This window comes from Macrotis lagotis, chromosome 6 (assembly GCF_037893015.1).
Source record: "Macrotis lagotis isolate mMagLag1 chromosome 6, bilby.v1.9.chrom.fasta, whole genome shotgun sequence".
NCBI lineage: Eukaryota > Metazoa > Chordata > Mammalia > Peramelemorphia > Peramelidae > Macrotis > Macrotis lagotis.
In genome coordinates, this window is record NC_133663.1 from 166,161,077 (window position 1) to 166,176,491 (window position 15,415).

At 33.8% G+C, this 15,415-nt stretch overlaps 1 protein-coding gene across 2 annotated transcripts in view; it reads right to left on the bottom strand.

Annotated features, from left to right (window-relative positions):
* The window catches only part of TMTC4 (transmembrane O-mannosyltransferase targeting cadherins 4), an 88,478-nt gene that overhangs the window by 19,422 nt on the left and 53,641 nt on the right, over positions 1-15,415 (bottom strand). For both annotated transcript variants that reach the window (XM_074191978.1, XM_074191979.1), the window contains exons 8-11: positions 15,157-15,321; positions 14,115-14,317; positions 12,044-12,215; positions 11,834-11,965 (exon numbers count right to left, since the gene is read on the bottom strand). In XM_074191978.1, the coding sequence (XP_074048079.1) occupies positions 11,834-11,965; positions 12,044-12,215; positions 14,115-14,317; positions 15,157-15,321 (672 nt within the window). The remainder of the gene's footprint in view (positions 1-11,833; positions 11,966-12,043; positions 12,216-14,114; positions 14,318-15,156; positions 15,322-15,415) is intronic.

A 15,415-nucleotide genomic window follows, 5' to 3' on the forward strand; every position in this document is an offset into this window, starting at 1 on the left:
CTCCCACTCCACTCCCCACACTGAGAAAATAGGTTACTTGGTGTAGGTTAAAAATGTCTAGCCATGAAAAACATTATTACCACAGGAATGTTATAAAAGTATATATAATGCCCCCCAAGAAAGAGAAACATCAAGAAAAATAAAGTGAGAAAAATATGCTTCAGTCTGTATTTAGATACCATCACCCCTATCTTTGGGATGGTTAGCACTCTTTATCATAAGTCCATCAAAGAAATTGCATCAATATTTTTTTCACAGATGCTATTTTTTATTGTATTTTCCTTCATCCCCAAGCCCATTTATTCTGTTCTCTCTCTCTTTTCACTCTTTCCCTCCTCAAAAGTGTGTTGCATCTGACTACCCTCTCCCATGATCTTCCCTCTCTTCTTATAGAATTCTAAATTGTAAAAATGCTTTATTAGTTAATATAATAGGTCAAAGCTAATAAGATCGAGGACAAATTTAAAGTTTCATACCTGGGTTCAAGAAATCAAATGTAATAGTACAGAATGGGGAAGAATGACTACATGTGATATGTGACAACCTGTGGGAGGTTTGCACTGGTGAATTATAATGTGAGTCAACACTGATGTGTAAGCTAAAAAGGCTAATCGGATCTGAGGTTGCATCAGTATTTAGAACAAGGGAGAGAATAATGATGCCAGATTGTAGTTTGGTCAGGGAAAAACAAATCTGGAATTCTGTGCTCAGATCTGAGTATCACATTTTAGAAAAGACATTATACAGCTCAAAAGAAAGTGACCAGGACAGTGAAGAGATAGGATCTTCCATATAAGAATCCATTGAAAGAAATGGTAATTTTAACTTGAATAATAATTTTTAAAAAGCATGAAGGGAAATATGATAATTTTCTTCAAGGATACATGGGGAGGGGGAATTTGTTTTTGTACCCACAATACAAAAATAGAAACAATGAATGGTTTGTAGAAAGGCAGATTTTAGTTTCACATAAGGAAAATACTTCCCAATAATCAGAGTAGCTACAAAATGGAATGTGCTAAGATGCTAAATAAATTTTCCATAGTGCAAATTTTTAGGCAGCAAATATGTGGATAATCATTTGATGAGGTTTCAGCTGGATTAGAGAATCAGGTACTGACTAGACTGGAGGAACACAGTGCTCTTTCAACTCTAAGACTTTGTAGTGGTGCTAGGCAGAACCAGGACCAGTATTCAGAGCTCCTGATTTCTAATTCCTTTTTATTATACCACATTGCTTTCTAGTTCTTTTCTCCTTGTTAACCAGAGTTAGAGGAAACCTCAAGAGAAGGCAGTAACAAATATAAGTAACATCAAAAGAAACAGCAACAGAAGAGAAAGATAGGAAATATTCCTATCCATTGAAAAAAAGCAAAAGGCAAAGCAGATGGAGAATACAAGAATCGTTACCAAGGGTCCTGGATTTGAGGACATCTGAAATGCCATATTATTATAATATATCCATTTTAAAAACTAGACAGCAGTGATCTAAGTTAATTATACACTAAATAATTGGCCCAGAAGAAACTAATCCTCCTCATAAACACACTTATATAAAGAATTTAAAGTATATACTGCCTGACACTATAGATTTGGTTCCACAAACTATGCTATCAAGGAAACAACATCATGGAAACAAATTATCAAATATTATCAATGAGCAATTGCTAAAACAATGTTGACAGTGGGGTTTGGTTTTTAATGGCTTAATGTCACCATTGCAAGATATTATGAGACACAGCAACATTAGATCAAGTATGCCTGTATTGAGTACCTAAATGCAAGGACCAAAGTATAAAACAAATTAGATATGAACCTTGCCCTTCAGAGTCCTACAATCTATTACTATCATTGACAAAGTTGCAGATATTAAGGTGACTCTTTAATAAACAAGTAACTAAGTATGTTACCTGGAAGGAAAGGTTCCAGTCAATGCATTTATTAAGGTGGATCCATACCATCATCTTAATATAACAAAAACCTCTTTCTTTTCTTTCAGTGAGATACAGAAAAAGCTTTGGGGGAATAAAACAACCTAACATTAAACTAGAATTAATTCAGGGCACTAACATAACTTTAACTTATGCCTATATCTTCCTTTATCTATCTTAACTTATATATTATAGTACATTAATTGCACAGTGTAACAGATAGCTGGCTTTAAAGTAAGGAAAACCTTGTATTCAAATTCTGACTGATGCATGCTGGCAATATAATGATGAGTAACCCAGGCAATTCTCTTTGACTGTGAATTATATAGAAGGTGCTGATCTGCACTGGTGGGAGTTCCTTGCCAGGTGCAAATTCCCTAGCCTGATGAAAACAAAGGTACAAATAAGGGGGAAAAAAAAGCACAAAACATCTGAATTTTCTGGGAGGGGATTAAGTAGTGTGACAGTCTTTGAACACACAACTACCAAAGAGCTACATTTTCTTTCTTTAATCCTCTGTCATATTTCAAAGCATATACATGTATTGTTAACTAATCCTACAACAAGGCATTGTAACAAGGGCAAATCACAGGTGATAGGAGTATGCACTACTGTGCACTATAAGGTATAATTTAAACTTTTTGGTATAAATTACTGTCCATTCATGGGTATTACTGTCTTAAAATTACAGCTTGGAATAGAATCAGTTAAAGCTAGCACTAGAACATACATTTTTTAAAAGTTTGCTCTAAATGGTTCTAATTTTGCCTCTCCTCACAGCCCTGGGTGTTGTTTCTTCAACATCCCACCAAGCACAAAAGGATTGAAGGCAGTTGAAACCAATCTCTACCGCTGTTGCTGCAACAGCAAGAATACAAATACAGTTTCAACTCAGATTTCAACATGAGCCCAACCTCTTCCATTCTCAGCTCCTGCTGCTTTCCTTTGTTACGTGAAATTCTGTTTTCTAAATAAAAAGCTCAGACAAAGAGTTCAACTGCCCTCTGCAGTTCTGTGGCAAGCACAGAGCACCAAGGAAGAAAAATCACAATTCTTAAATAAAAACTATGGCTCCCTCTATAATTAGTTGAAAGTCTCACAGAACCCTGAACATAATTTGTACTCTCAAACACTTCCCATAATTAAGAGCTAGAAAACAGTTACCCAGAGGTCACTTTTAGAATGCATGCCATTTTAGCATGCATTATTTGAGCAGTGAGAACAGATCTGGCTTGACATCTAGCACACAAATCACACAACCCTATTATCAGATAGTTTATTAAAAGGGTATTTAGAAAATAAGTAATTATCTTTTCTATGAAATTTAAAAGAAATGAAAAAATATCTTTTTATTGTCCTTTTTTCCTGCAATTCCTGAATTGCAATTAGAGTGATAAGTCCAGGAAATGTAAATGCTTAACAAAGTTTAGTACAATATACACATGTAGAATAAAAAAGTATAAATGATTAAATGCATTATTAAAATAAAAAGTTTTCAGGTTTTACATTTATTGTAAAAACTGAATCTTAAATTTAAAAATACATTAAAAGAATTTATAAATTACTTAGAGGTCAGTGTTTAAATAACAATTCATAATGGTTGTTAAAACAAGATTAATTGATTGACTTTAGAGCAATTGTTGAACCTTGATGAGTATTAATTTTCTTATTTTTGTAAAATAAGATACACCTCTTAGAAACCTTTTTTAGATATAAAAGAGGGGCAAACATAGATTTGTTAATTTTAGAAAATAGGTGTGTGAGTGCAGGGGTTCTACAGATGTGAAATGTTGCATGTGACAAGGTTGTCAAATAATTAGTTTTATTTAACTGTTGGGTCTTTGATACAAGAGACCTCTCATAAATCAGAAGGGATCAGTAAATATCTGTGACATAAAAACAAAACATCAATAAAACTGAAAGTGTAAAAATAAAAAAAAGAATATAAAACTGATTTGAAGTTGAAATGGATGTATTATAAATATTCTCAATAACTTTTAGAAATTAGAACCAGAAGGGATATTAGAGTCCAATTCCCTCATTTAGCTGAGGAAATTAGAATGGGGAAATTTGGGGTAGGGAATGATTTGACTAAGGTCACACAAAGTAGTTAAGTAGCAGAGTCTGAATTTTAAAGTCAGGTCTTCTGACATTAAATTCAGCATACTCTTTCCATCATACTCTCCTGCCTTCTATACTAAAATAACATTTTTGTTTAATTTAAATATTTAGTACCCTCATAGTACCTCATATATATAGAAAGCATCCAACAATGCACATTGAATGATTAAAGTCAATTAAATTCCACAAGAATTTAATATACCTTCTCCTTCTAGAAAATTCTACTACCAGGCCAGTCTCCTTCCACTGTTGAGTCCTTCCTGGGAGCCTACATTTTGGGGAGGGGCCAAGGCTGGCCAACTTTCATTTCCCTCCAAGATATACTTCTGACTTTCAGGACTTCAACATCCCCAGCTACATTCTTACTTTGGAACGTTCTGTTTTCCCACCCAAGAAGAGCCATCGGTCATGCCATCCACCTTCTCCCATTGTTGACTTTCTCCTGGGCTCTCCAGAACTTGGCACAAATAAGGTTTTTTTTTTTTTTTTGTTTTTTTTTTAGGATTTTGCAAGGCAACAAACAAATATCCTTTAATTTACAAAAGCTAGTGTGATCTAGTGGAAATAGCACTGGATGGATTTGTGCTAGCCTTCACAGCTCAATTATTTTGGAATCTACATAGACAAAGTCAATAAACCTTTTGATGCCTCAGTTTTTCAATCTGGAAAATGAAGATAATATCATCTTTTCTCTAATAAAATTATTCAAAGAGGATAATGAGGATGATTATAAGGATCCTACAAAGAAATGAGTTTCTTAGAGAGTAGAGAGTTAAGTAATTAGTATCTTTAAAGTAGAAAAGTAAATCTACTAACATTTATGAAACTGAATCATAGTCAATTTATTTTTAATGACATTAAAAATAAAATGGTAGGTCAGCAAATAAAATTAAAGAAAAGCTTGAAGAAATTCACTGTTCTCTGGTCAATTCTACAAACTGCATTAATGAAAAAGATTTTTCAATATTGAAACGAGACATACCCAGCATTTACATAGTACACTGATGTTTGCAAAGTGTTTTACAAATAGTATTTCACTTTATATGAATAAAACCACTGAGAGATAGGAGCTATTATTATGCAGAAATTGAGGAAAACAGAAGTTACACGATTTGTTCAAGTTATACAGTTAAGTAAATGTCTGAGGCAGATTTGAACTCAGTTTTCCTGAAATGAGACTTTTTTTCTCTTACTACTGAGTTACCTGGTTACCCAAGTAAGTATCTTTTATGCTTTTGTTTAAGTTCATAAAAAACAGAAAGATGAAAAACCATATTTTTTTTGAGTTTTTGCAAGGCAAATGGGGTTAAGTGGCTTGCCCAAGGTCACACAGCTAGGTAATTACTAAGTGTCTGAGACCAGATTTGAACCCAGGTACTCCTGACTCCAAGGCTGGTGCTTTATCCACTACGCCACCTAGCTGCCCTAAAAAAAACCCCATATTTTTTAAGATGTTAGATTCAATGTCTCTTAGTAATCCACTATAATTTCATAATATATCTTGTCAAGAAATTCTCATTTGTATTTTAATACTTATTAGCTTTGTGGTCAGTTTCATTATAAGTAAAATGAGGGTAATTCCCATAAGCCCCTGTCTCACAGTATTATTAACTTCAGTTCCTGCTCTATAAAATAAAGGCTATAGACTGGATGATTCCCAAGATCCCTCATAGTTCTAAATCTATGATCCTTGCAAAGTGATCACCAGTCTATTTTTTAATTATTAATTTTTTGTTTTTCTAACTACATGCAAAAGTTGTTTTCAGCAATCATTTTTGGGTTTTTTTTTTTTTTGGTGTTTTTTTTTGCAAGGCAAATGGGGTTAAGTGGCTTGCCCAAGGCCACACAGCTAGGTAATTATTAAGTGTCTGAGACCGGATTTGAACCCAGGTACTCCTGACTCCAAGGCCGGTGCTTTATCCACTACGCCACCTAGCCACCCCACCAGCAATCATTTTTGTAAGGTTTTGAGGTTCACATTTTTCTCCCTCCCTCCCTCCCTTTCCCCCATTCCCCTCAATAGAGAACAGTCTAATTTAGGTTAAATCACCAGTCTTTTTAACCTATGTTTTGTCACTCCATTGCCAGAGTCCAATGACTCTGGAGGAAAGTGTGAGTTTGATGACTTTACACAGCTCTTATTTACTTAAATCCTCTCCCAGAACAAAGGATGAACTACAGAAACCTATGATTAATAATAATGGAATCACCATTATTATTTAATGCTGTAGCTTACCCTCATTTCTTTTTGTTTGAGGCATATGGTAATTCCTTCCTGTCACTTTTCACTTGTAATAACTAACATTCCAGCAGCCAGAATTTTCTAGCAGCCTGTACTACAGTGAGATGAACAGAAGTTGTGAGCAGACTATGCTCAGAAAACTTGATATTTATTTCCTTGTCTCAAGTCTTTAGAAGAAAAAAGTTTTAGAATGTCACTTTGTAATCAACATATTTGTAATCTTTCAATCATCAAGGGGTAGGGGAATAACCATAAAGTCCAGTTCTGTAACACATAGTAACTATCTTATCTTGGAGAAACAGAGTAGTAATTACACACACACACACACACACACACACACACACACACACAAACACGCGTGCGTGCGCACGTATATATTCATTTGACCTATGCATTGGTCACTTTACAAAACTTAATACTTTATTTTCTGTTTTTAACCTAGAAATCTGAGGGGGGGAGATGCTTTTAGCTTTTACTGAGAATATTCTGGTTAAAGACTACAAGGACAACTTGGATTTACATATGCAAGACTTCTTCAAACCTGAGTACTTTTATTAATAGTTTTCAAATGCCTAATTCTTTCAGAACTACATTTAGCTTCCTATATTTCAAATATGACTTATTTTTTAAAAAACTTATGGGCTTCTGTAGCTTTTTGCATCTTCTCTCCCTCTCCATGTAAGTTTAGGGGAAAGATTTTATCCTTTGCTTTCTTAAAGTCAAAGAAGTAGCTTTAACTTTGTATTTTTATTGTTTCTTTTCAAGTATATTAATATCACATTTGATTGATTATTATTCTGGAGATTTCTGTTTGGTAAAGTTTCTAAAAAAATATGCAATTTAGAGTTGAACCAGTGCAAATCTGCGTATCTGAAAGAATTCTCAAGATACAAATCCTATCCTATCATCCTATGTAATGGTGCTCTTAACTCATATAGCTTTATTAGGTAAAACTTCAGTTGCCTGTAAATCAGAATGCCCTATTTCCCAAGTCCACTGTATTCAAAAGATCCATTATTGCAAAGTGAATATATAACTTGTATATTCACACCAAACTAAAAAATATTACTTCTTTTAACTTCAAGTCTTGTCCATTCTATTTTCACCACATCTCTTTCATATATACCTTTTCTTCCCCCTCACTTACATAGTCTCTATTCATCTTATGTACCTACTGTATGCAAACATGCAGTAGATAGAAAATATCCTGGATTTGGATGCGGATAGATGTAGGTTCAAATTCCACATCTTACACTTCCTAGTTGGATGACTGTTAGCAATTGATTTCATTCTTTGTTTCCTCATCTATGAGATGAGGGTAATGATAACCATAATACCTCCTCCCTACGGTTGTTGTAAAGTTATAAAGAGATAATGTCTATAAAATACAACTTTATCAACACTTCTCACCTGGGCTATTGTGATGGTCTCCTAATGATCTTCCTAAATAGATAACAGTAAAAATCAGATAAGCGAAAAGTTGTTTTTAGTCATACTCCTTCAATTTCAGATGATCCTAAAATGTGGCTTAGGACTACTGATGGCACCTTTATCAGAATATTATCCTGCAACTTAACTTTCCTTTTGTTTCTAGGATAAAATTTAAAAAACTATTAATATTATATTTAAAGCCTCCATAATATAGTTCTCACCCATTGCTCCCATTTCTGTAACCTTTTTTTTTTTTGCAAGGCAATGGGGTTAAGTGACTTGTATACTCTTTAAACAGGACTTTTAATTGTGCTCTATACTTGACTATTAATGTTCTTAGGAATGTATTTAAACATCAGCCATGTGGTAGATGGTGTGCTAAATGCTGGCATATCAATTTCAATTCCCTCTTCACTTCAAGTAGAGTCTCTGGTTTCTTTCTGGAACCATCTACTACAAAAAGTTTTTCTTGATACTTTTAAAATTACAAATGTAAGTTTACATTTGATAATCTGTGTACATACTGTATCCTTTCAGAAGATTGCAAATTCATTGAGGAGGAAGAATTTCATCTTTGTCTTTCTATCCCAAATGTTTTGTATACAGTAGGTGCTTAATAAGTGTGTCTGTTGAATAAAATTTTAATTTAAAATTTTTTAATCATTTCTGACACATTCTTCAGAACTATGTTGGAGCTATAAGAGACTATGTTTAATTAAAAAGATATATCAGGCAAGGATTATGTGCAAGGCACTGTTCTAGTCACCAACAGTACCAAGACAAAGAAAGAAACAGTGTTATCTATCGAGAGACTTACATTCCATATAGTATCTTAGAAGGATCATTACATGATTATCTCATGGGTTTAACAAATATTTCATGCTTCATTTCAGTTAGAGTTAAATGACTTCAAAGTCAATCTTTCATCCATTAAAACTCTCAATTTTTTTGTCAAAAACTATTTATGAAACTATCTGTAATTTGTGCATTTTTTTCCTTTTTAGAATCAACAAATATTTTCAATCTAAAGAAACTATAGTTTCTTTGGGCACTTCTTTGAGACATTTATACATCTCAAACTAACCAAATAGAATGGACAAGGTTTGAAAGTTATGTTGCAGGATAATATTCTGATAAAGGTGCCACCAATAGTCCTAGCCACATTCTGGAGTCACCTAAAATTGAAGGAGTATGACTGTCCATTCTACTTTATAATTTGTTTATGTCATTATAACTTCTATTGAACTTCTGGGCAGCTAGGTGGTGCAGTGGACAGAACACTGGTCTTGGAGTCAAGAGGAAGAGCATTCAATTCCAAGTATCAAATATCTCAGATACTTGACTGTTACTAGCTGTGTGACCTTGGATAAGTCGCTTAACCCTGACTGACTTACATATACAGGACCATTTCTAGTCATCCTGATTTATATCTGGCCACTGGACCTAGATGACTCTGGAGAAGAAAGTGAGGCTGGTGACTTAGCACAGTACCGCCTTACTCAAATCCAATTCATGTGCTTGTCATGGCATCACCTCTCTGATGTCATAGTCTTCTTCAAAAATGAAGGACAAACATTAGAACTGATTATTGAACTTCTAACTGATGTGTCATTTTGAGACATTTATTAATAATGACCTTTATGGCCTGCTTTTACAGGTAAGGTATAAATATGGTACCAGTTGCACCTAATAGAGATTTTTTTCAAATTGTGGTGGTCAACATCTATAAAACCCTGGGACATTCTCCCCCTTCTTTTCAGAAAGTTCAGTGCCTATGAGTCATTCTACCCTAACTTAGAAAACTTCAAAATACATACTGTGTTATTCATTCAAATGCCCTAATTGGGAGCAGTGAATGGAGCACTGGCCTTGGAGTCAGGAGGACCTGAGTTCAAATCTGACCTCAGATACGTAATAATTACCTAGCTGTGTGACCTTAGATAAGTCACTTAACCCCATTGCCTTGAAAAAACCAAAAAACCCAACAACAATTAAAAAAAAACCCTTGGGGCGGCTAGGGGGTTCAGTGGATAAAGCACTGGCCCTGGAATCAGGAGTACCTGGGTTCAAATCTGGTCTCAGACACTTAATAATTAACTAGCTGTGTGGCCTTGGGCAGGCCACTTAACCCCATTTGCCTTGCAAAAACCTAAAAAAAAAACCCAAATCAAATGCCCTAACTTCTCAGTTCTTCCATCTATTCAGCTTTATTCCTCTACCCCAGTTTATATTCATATAGGGCTGGACAAATCTAGTATCCATAAATGTTCTACTTCTTTGTCCAGGAACCAAGGTATCTATTTGTAAAAATACTGACTCCAATATAGACTGTGGCCATAAACTAATAAAGTAATTGACTTCAAACCCAAAGCTTCAGTTTAACTAAAGATAACACAGCTTCCAGGTACAAGTACAATGTTTTTCAATGAAAATGTGAAGAACATAAATAAAAACCTTTTAATATGAGTATATACAAAAATATCTATCTGTTTATCTCTATATGTACACACATATACACATATATGAATGTGATGGCTTTTCCCTTGTTATATTAGGCTTTTCCTGTTCCTTTTTTTCAAAGTTTATCTTGATTAATTAATTGAAATGAAGTAATTTCAATTAATTAATTACTTGGAAGCAGAGAGGTAGAACAGAAGACCAAAAAAAATCTAGTACTAAAAATTCTGGTCTGTTTTTTAGAATGGGATGAGTCTTTGATTTCCACAATTCACATTTCAAAATTTTCTTTCTCCAAACAACTTTGCTAGAGTTAATCTCATTAAAAGATTTAGCTTTTGTTTTGGCCTGATATATTTTAAAATGCTTTCTTATTTCTAATTCAACCTTTGGTAAATAGTTATTACATGTCTCTATGTGTATGGCATTGTCTTAGTCACTATCAGGAGAATACAAGGATGAAATTTTTAAAAGCCTCCAAGTTCAAGGAGTTTACAATTTGGTAATAGAGATGAGAAAAGCAAATAAATAACTTATTATACAAATCCCAGTGTCCATGTCAAGAGAAGATGTCAGGGTTTCCTTTGTTTTTACTCTTTCTTCCCCCCCCCCCCCCGATAACAGCATACTATAGCTTAAATAGCTAAAGGGATTTTATTAAAAAAGATTTAGAGAAGAACATACAATTCAGGGGCAGAACAAAGTAACCGATGAAAAACACAAACATTTTGCAGTTTACACAGGTTTTTATAATTAAATTCTGTTCCACCAGTTAGTGTACATTTGTCTGGACAAAGTCAGGAAATACAGGTTAGTAAAAACACCCTGAACTGGAGTCAGAAGGTCTCTATTTGAGAACTGGCTTTGCTACCAGCTCTCAGTTTCCTCATCTGTAAAAGGCAGCTGAATTTGAGAAACTGTGGGGGGTTGGAATCCTAACTCAGCCACTTATTTACTAGCTATATTCCTTGGGTGAATCACTACATCTTTCTTGAGTTAGTTTCCTTATCTATAAAATAATGATGCTGAACTAGATGATATCTAAGATTCCTTTCCACCCCTAAATTCTAGGTTTTTCTCTGAACTTAGACTAGATGATTTCTAAAGTCTTAACTAAAATCTTCTTCTTGGACTAGGCCTTAATAGTATCTAGAAAAACTCTAAAGTCCTCACTAATTCCAAAAGTCTGTGACTTTATCTAATGGAATTCAGTGATATGATTATATAAACTAAGCTTCCTTTAGATAATTTGGTCAATTTGATCTCAAATGAGTATTTGTTTTTTGTTTTTTTTGCAAGGCAAACAGGGTTAAAGTGACTTGCCCAAGGCCACACAGCTAGGTAATTATTAAGTGTCTGAGACCGGATTTGAACCCAGGTACGCCTGACTCCAGGGCCGGTGCTTTATCCACTATGCCACCTAGCTGCCCGAGTATTTGTTTAAGATAATTTTTTTGACACATGGCTAAAAATCTATTATTCAAATAATTGGAATCTTACATGGTAACTACAAAAGTTATAGAAAAATGTAACTATTTCTTTTAATACATGGTGTTGTGAAAAGAACTAAAAATGTTTTTCTCAATTGGAATTGTTAGATGCAAATGATTTTCCGTAAGTATTTTGTTGTTAAAAACATAAACCAACTTACTTTAGCATTGAGGGGACACACAGAGAGGGCACTACTGAAAAGTAGGTCTTCATTTCGCCACTGGCTACAACGGGTAATACAACGTACCATATTTATGAGTAAAATCCCTAGTACAGTAGCAGCAATGAGTTTCTAAAAGAAAAGAGAAATATGTTAAATTTCACTAATAAATCCACCGGTGTCCACTGTATTACACTTCAGGGATAATACCTTTTTCTTTGTATGTTTGCTTATTATTCCAAATCCGTACGTTAGAAGCACACAGTATCCAATACTGGGAAGGTAAATGACTCTTTCAGCAAGAACAAATCCCACTCTGAAGAACAGATTACTTGCAGGAAGAAATGGAATGATGAGAAATCCCAATCCCAGAGTAAGTATTCTAGAAATTGAAGAATAATAAAATGATTATACTTAAACTGCAGAAGAAAAATAGGCATTTTTTTGGTCACAACCATTAGGTATTAAAGGAACCACTTTTGAAGCCTATGGCATACCATCATCATAAAACCTGTACCAAGACAGCTATCATCAGTGGGAGTTACTCTGGCAATGAAAGGAAAGAAAAAAGGTGGTTTTTTTGAAACCTCATGAGAGACTTTTATTTTGTTCAGAACTTGAAGTCATATATATCTTCTATGATTTAAATAAAACAGTATATTATCATATTTGTTCTCCTTTTTTTCCTCCCTGTCAAAATGTTAGCAGAATAAAACTATATTGCCAGTTTATAATATTACATATTGTTTGGATGATCAGGAGAATACAAGATATTTTCAGTTACTCTTAACCAATGAAGTTGGGACCATGCAACCTGGAAAAATAATGTCCACCGATAACTCAGATAAAATTATTTTACTCAGCATATAAGATAGCAGCAAACTAGTATATAATGTACAGATGAAGCTTTATCCATTATGATGCCTTAACACTCAAAACCCCTCTCATCCAGCCCCTATTAATAGATGAGGAAATCATGGACTAAAGAGGTTAAATAATTTCTTCAAGGTTGTACTAAGTAGAAGAGTTAGATTTTGAACCTGGATTCTTATCAATATCCATTGTTGCTTCCACTGTACTCTAGCACACCTACAATACTTTTTGATGGTGGAATGTTTTCTACTAATTATCTGGGGAGATTACTTTAAAACATATGACACATGAGGTTTACAAATCCTATTATTCTAATAAATAAAGTAAAAATGTGTTTATTTCTGTAGGCTTATTAACTAAAATATCCTTAAGATACCTTAACTCATTTAGGTACAGAATGAGTTCAATAAAAATGTTATCTAAGTACATGGTGTTAGTTTGAATAGAAATAATTATTTTAGAAACTTTACTAAAATACTTCATATAGTCATAGATTTATTTTAAGGATTACATGAATATGATAAGTAAAAATGCATTTTGCTTTATGTCTTTCGTTGATGAGAGGCTTAGTATCCTTAAACAAAGGGAAAGAATGCTGGTCACTCAAATATAGTTGTGGAAATAGGCTAATGTTTCTAAGTGAGAGGACTGCAAATGGTAAATGAAAACAATGATTAGTTAGATCAAATTTGAATCCTTCTACTATAGACCCTGTTCTTATGATATTTACAAAAACCAATTCCAATTCAATTGTAGAAATAAATGCAGGACAAGAGTTTGCTTCTCTTTAAAACTACAATCAATTTAAAAACATTAGCTTTAAAAGCATCAGAACTTAATTTATTTTGAGAAACTAATAATTTAATAACAATGAAAAAAGATTTTTGCTTGGAAGAGGATATAAATCTACTTTACAAAACACATTTTTCCCCCAATTATTTTCTCAATAACCTTTTTAGCAGTAAAGAATAATCTCTTTGGGACAACAGTTTATTTTGTATCAAACCATGATGACAGAAAGAATCACTATGGCTTTCATAAGGGTTTTTATTTTTTTTTAAGGAGAATTGTGAAATGATGGCCACAACATACACCAATTACACTCTCTGTTCTGACCACAAATTACTCTTTACCACCTAGGGTGTTAAGGATCTCAAAATGCCACTTCATGGGGAGTTAAAAAAAATAAAGCAGTCATCCATACCTCCTCCTCCAAGTTTGCAACCCACTAGTCACTGCTGATGATGGGCCCAAACTGGGATGCAACTGTAGCAAAAGCCATGAATATTTATTTGAAACATATTTCTGGATACTGTTTCCATTGAATCATTAAAATGATCAGTACTGAATTTAGCAAAATACTGTTGACTCAACCTAGTAGAGTTTAAAATTCAGCACTGCCTCTTACCTTCTCTTATGGCTGTCTTCAGAGCATAGAGCTTGGCATATTAGGCCAATTAGGCAGAACCAAAGTGCTGCTAGTGCAATTATTCTCCAGTCACTGACTGACTTAATAAGGGGTATGCAGCCCATTGACCAATCAAAACACAGCCACCAGGGACAGAGCAGCAACCATGCATTCAATGAATAGTAGTAATTATAGTTTATAGCCTGTCAGTCAAAAGGAAAACAAACATTTATTTGATACTGAACTTAAAAAAATAAGTCCTACCTTCACTTTTGAGATTTTTAATATGTTTCTTTTTAAAAATGAAAAAAAGTTGGATAAAAGTAAAATCTACAAGGTTTTGCATGGGGCAGGGGACAATATTTCTTAATCTGGCAAAACTACATTTAGATTTCAACAAATAGGAAGTAGCAAGTTCCATTTAAAACCACCAGAATAAAAAACTAATTTGTTTTAACCTTAACTCAAATCATATCCCCATGTACAATGACACATACTATCTTTAACACAAAAAGTCAACAGTAGGAATGTTATTCTTAGTCCTGAAAGCAGCAGTGCAATAGAATTCTAGTATAGTTTTCTAAATCCTCCTTACTGTGTATATCATAGATAAAATCTGCCATTTGACCACTTCCCTCTTTCTTCTTCTTGACCTTTAGAAAAATAAAGCAATTTTTAAAGGATCTTCATGATATTGTTGGATGTTAACAGTCCTTAACAGTTAACGCCAGTCTACAATATCCTTCAATGAAGATGGAGTGGGAAGATTAAAATAATAAAAACCTATATAACATGGGGGAAAATCTTAATTTTTAAAAGAAAGAATAACTTTTTTCCTTTAATCACAAAGAAGAAAGAAAAAATAACTCTCTTACCTTAACACCTGGTGCCAAGAAACAGTTCTAATTTTGGACTAATCATTACTTTTAAAAAATAAACACTATCCATGCTAGCAAAGATAGGTCTAAAGGACTTGTCACCAACGAAGAAACAGGAATTTTTTTTAAACAAAGAAATCCAAATGGCAAGTCTCCAGACTCACTCTGACAAATATGCTATCTGCAAAGGATGCTGGGTTGTCAACTTCAGTAAAAGCTGGTGGCCCAGTGCCCATAATTCTCCAGCGCATATAAAGTATTGTTGCCCCTCCAGAAAACAGGAGAATCATTCTGAAGAGAAGGCCCCCATTCTTAAACCATCCAATATTCTAAAAGAAAAAAAACACAACAAATTAAAGATAATGAAAATGTTTGCAGTAGTAGCCAAGGTCAGTAGTACAGTTAAGTTTACCAGTAGGGCAA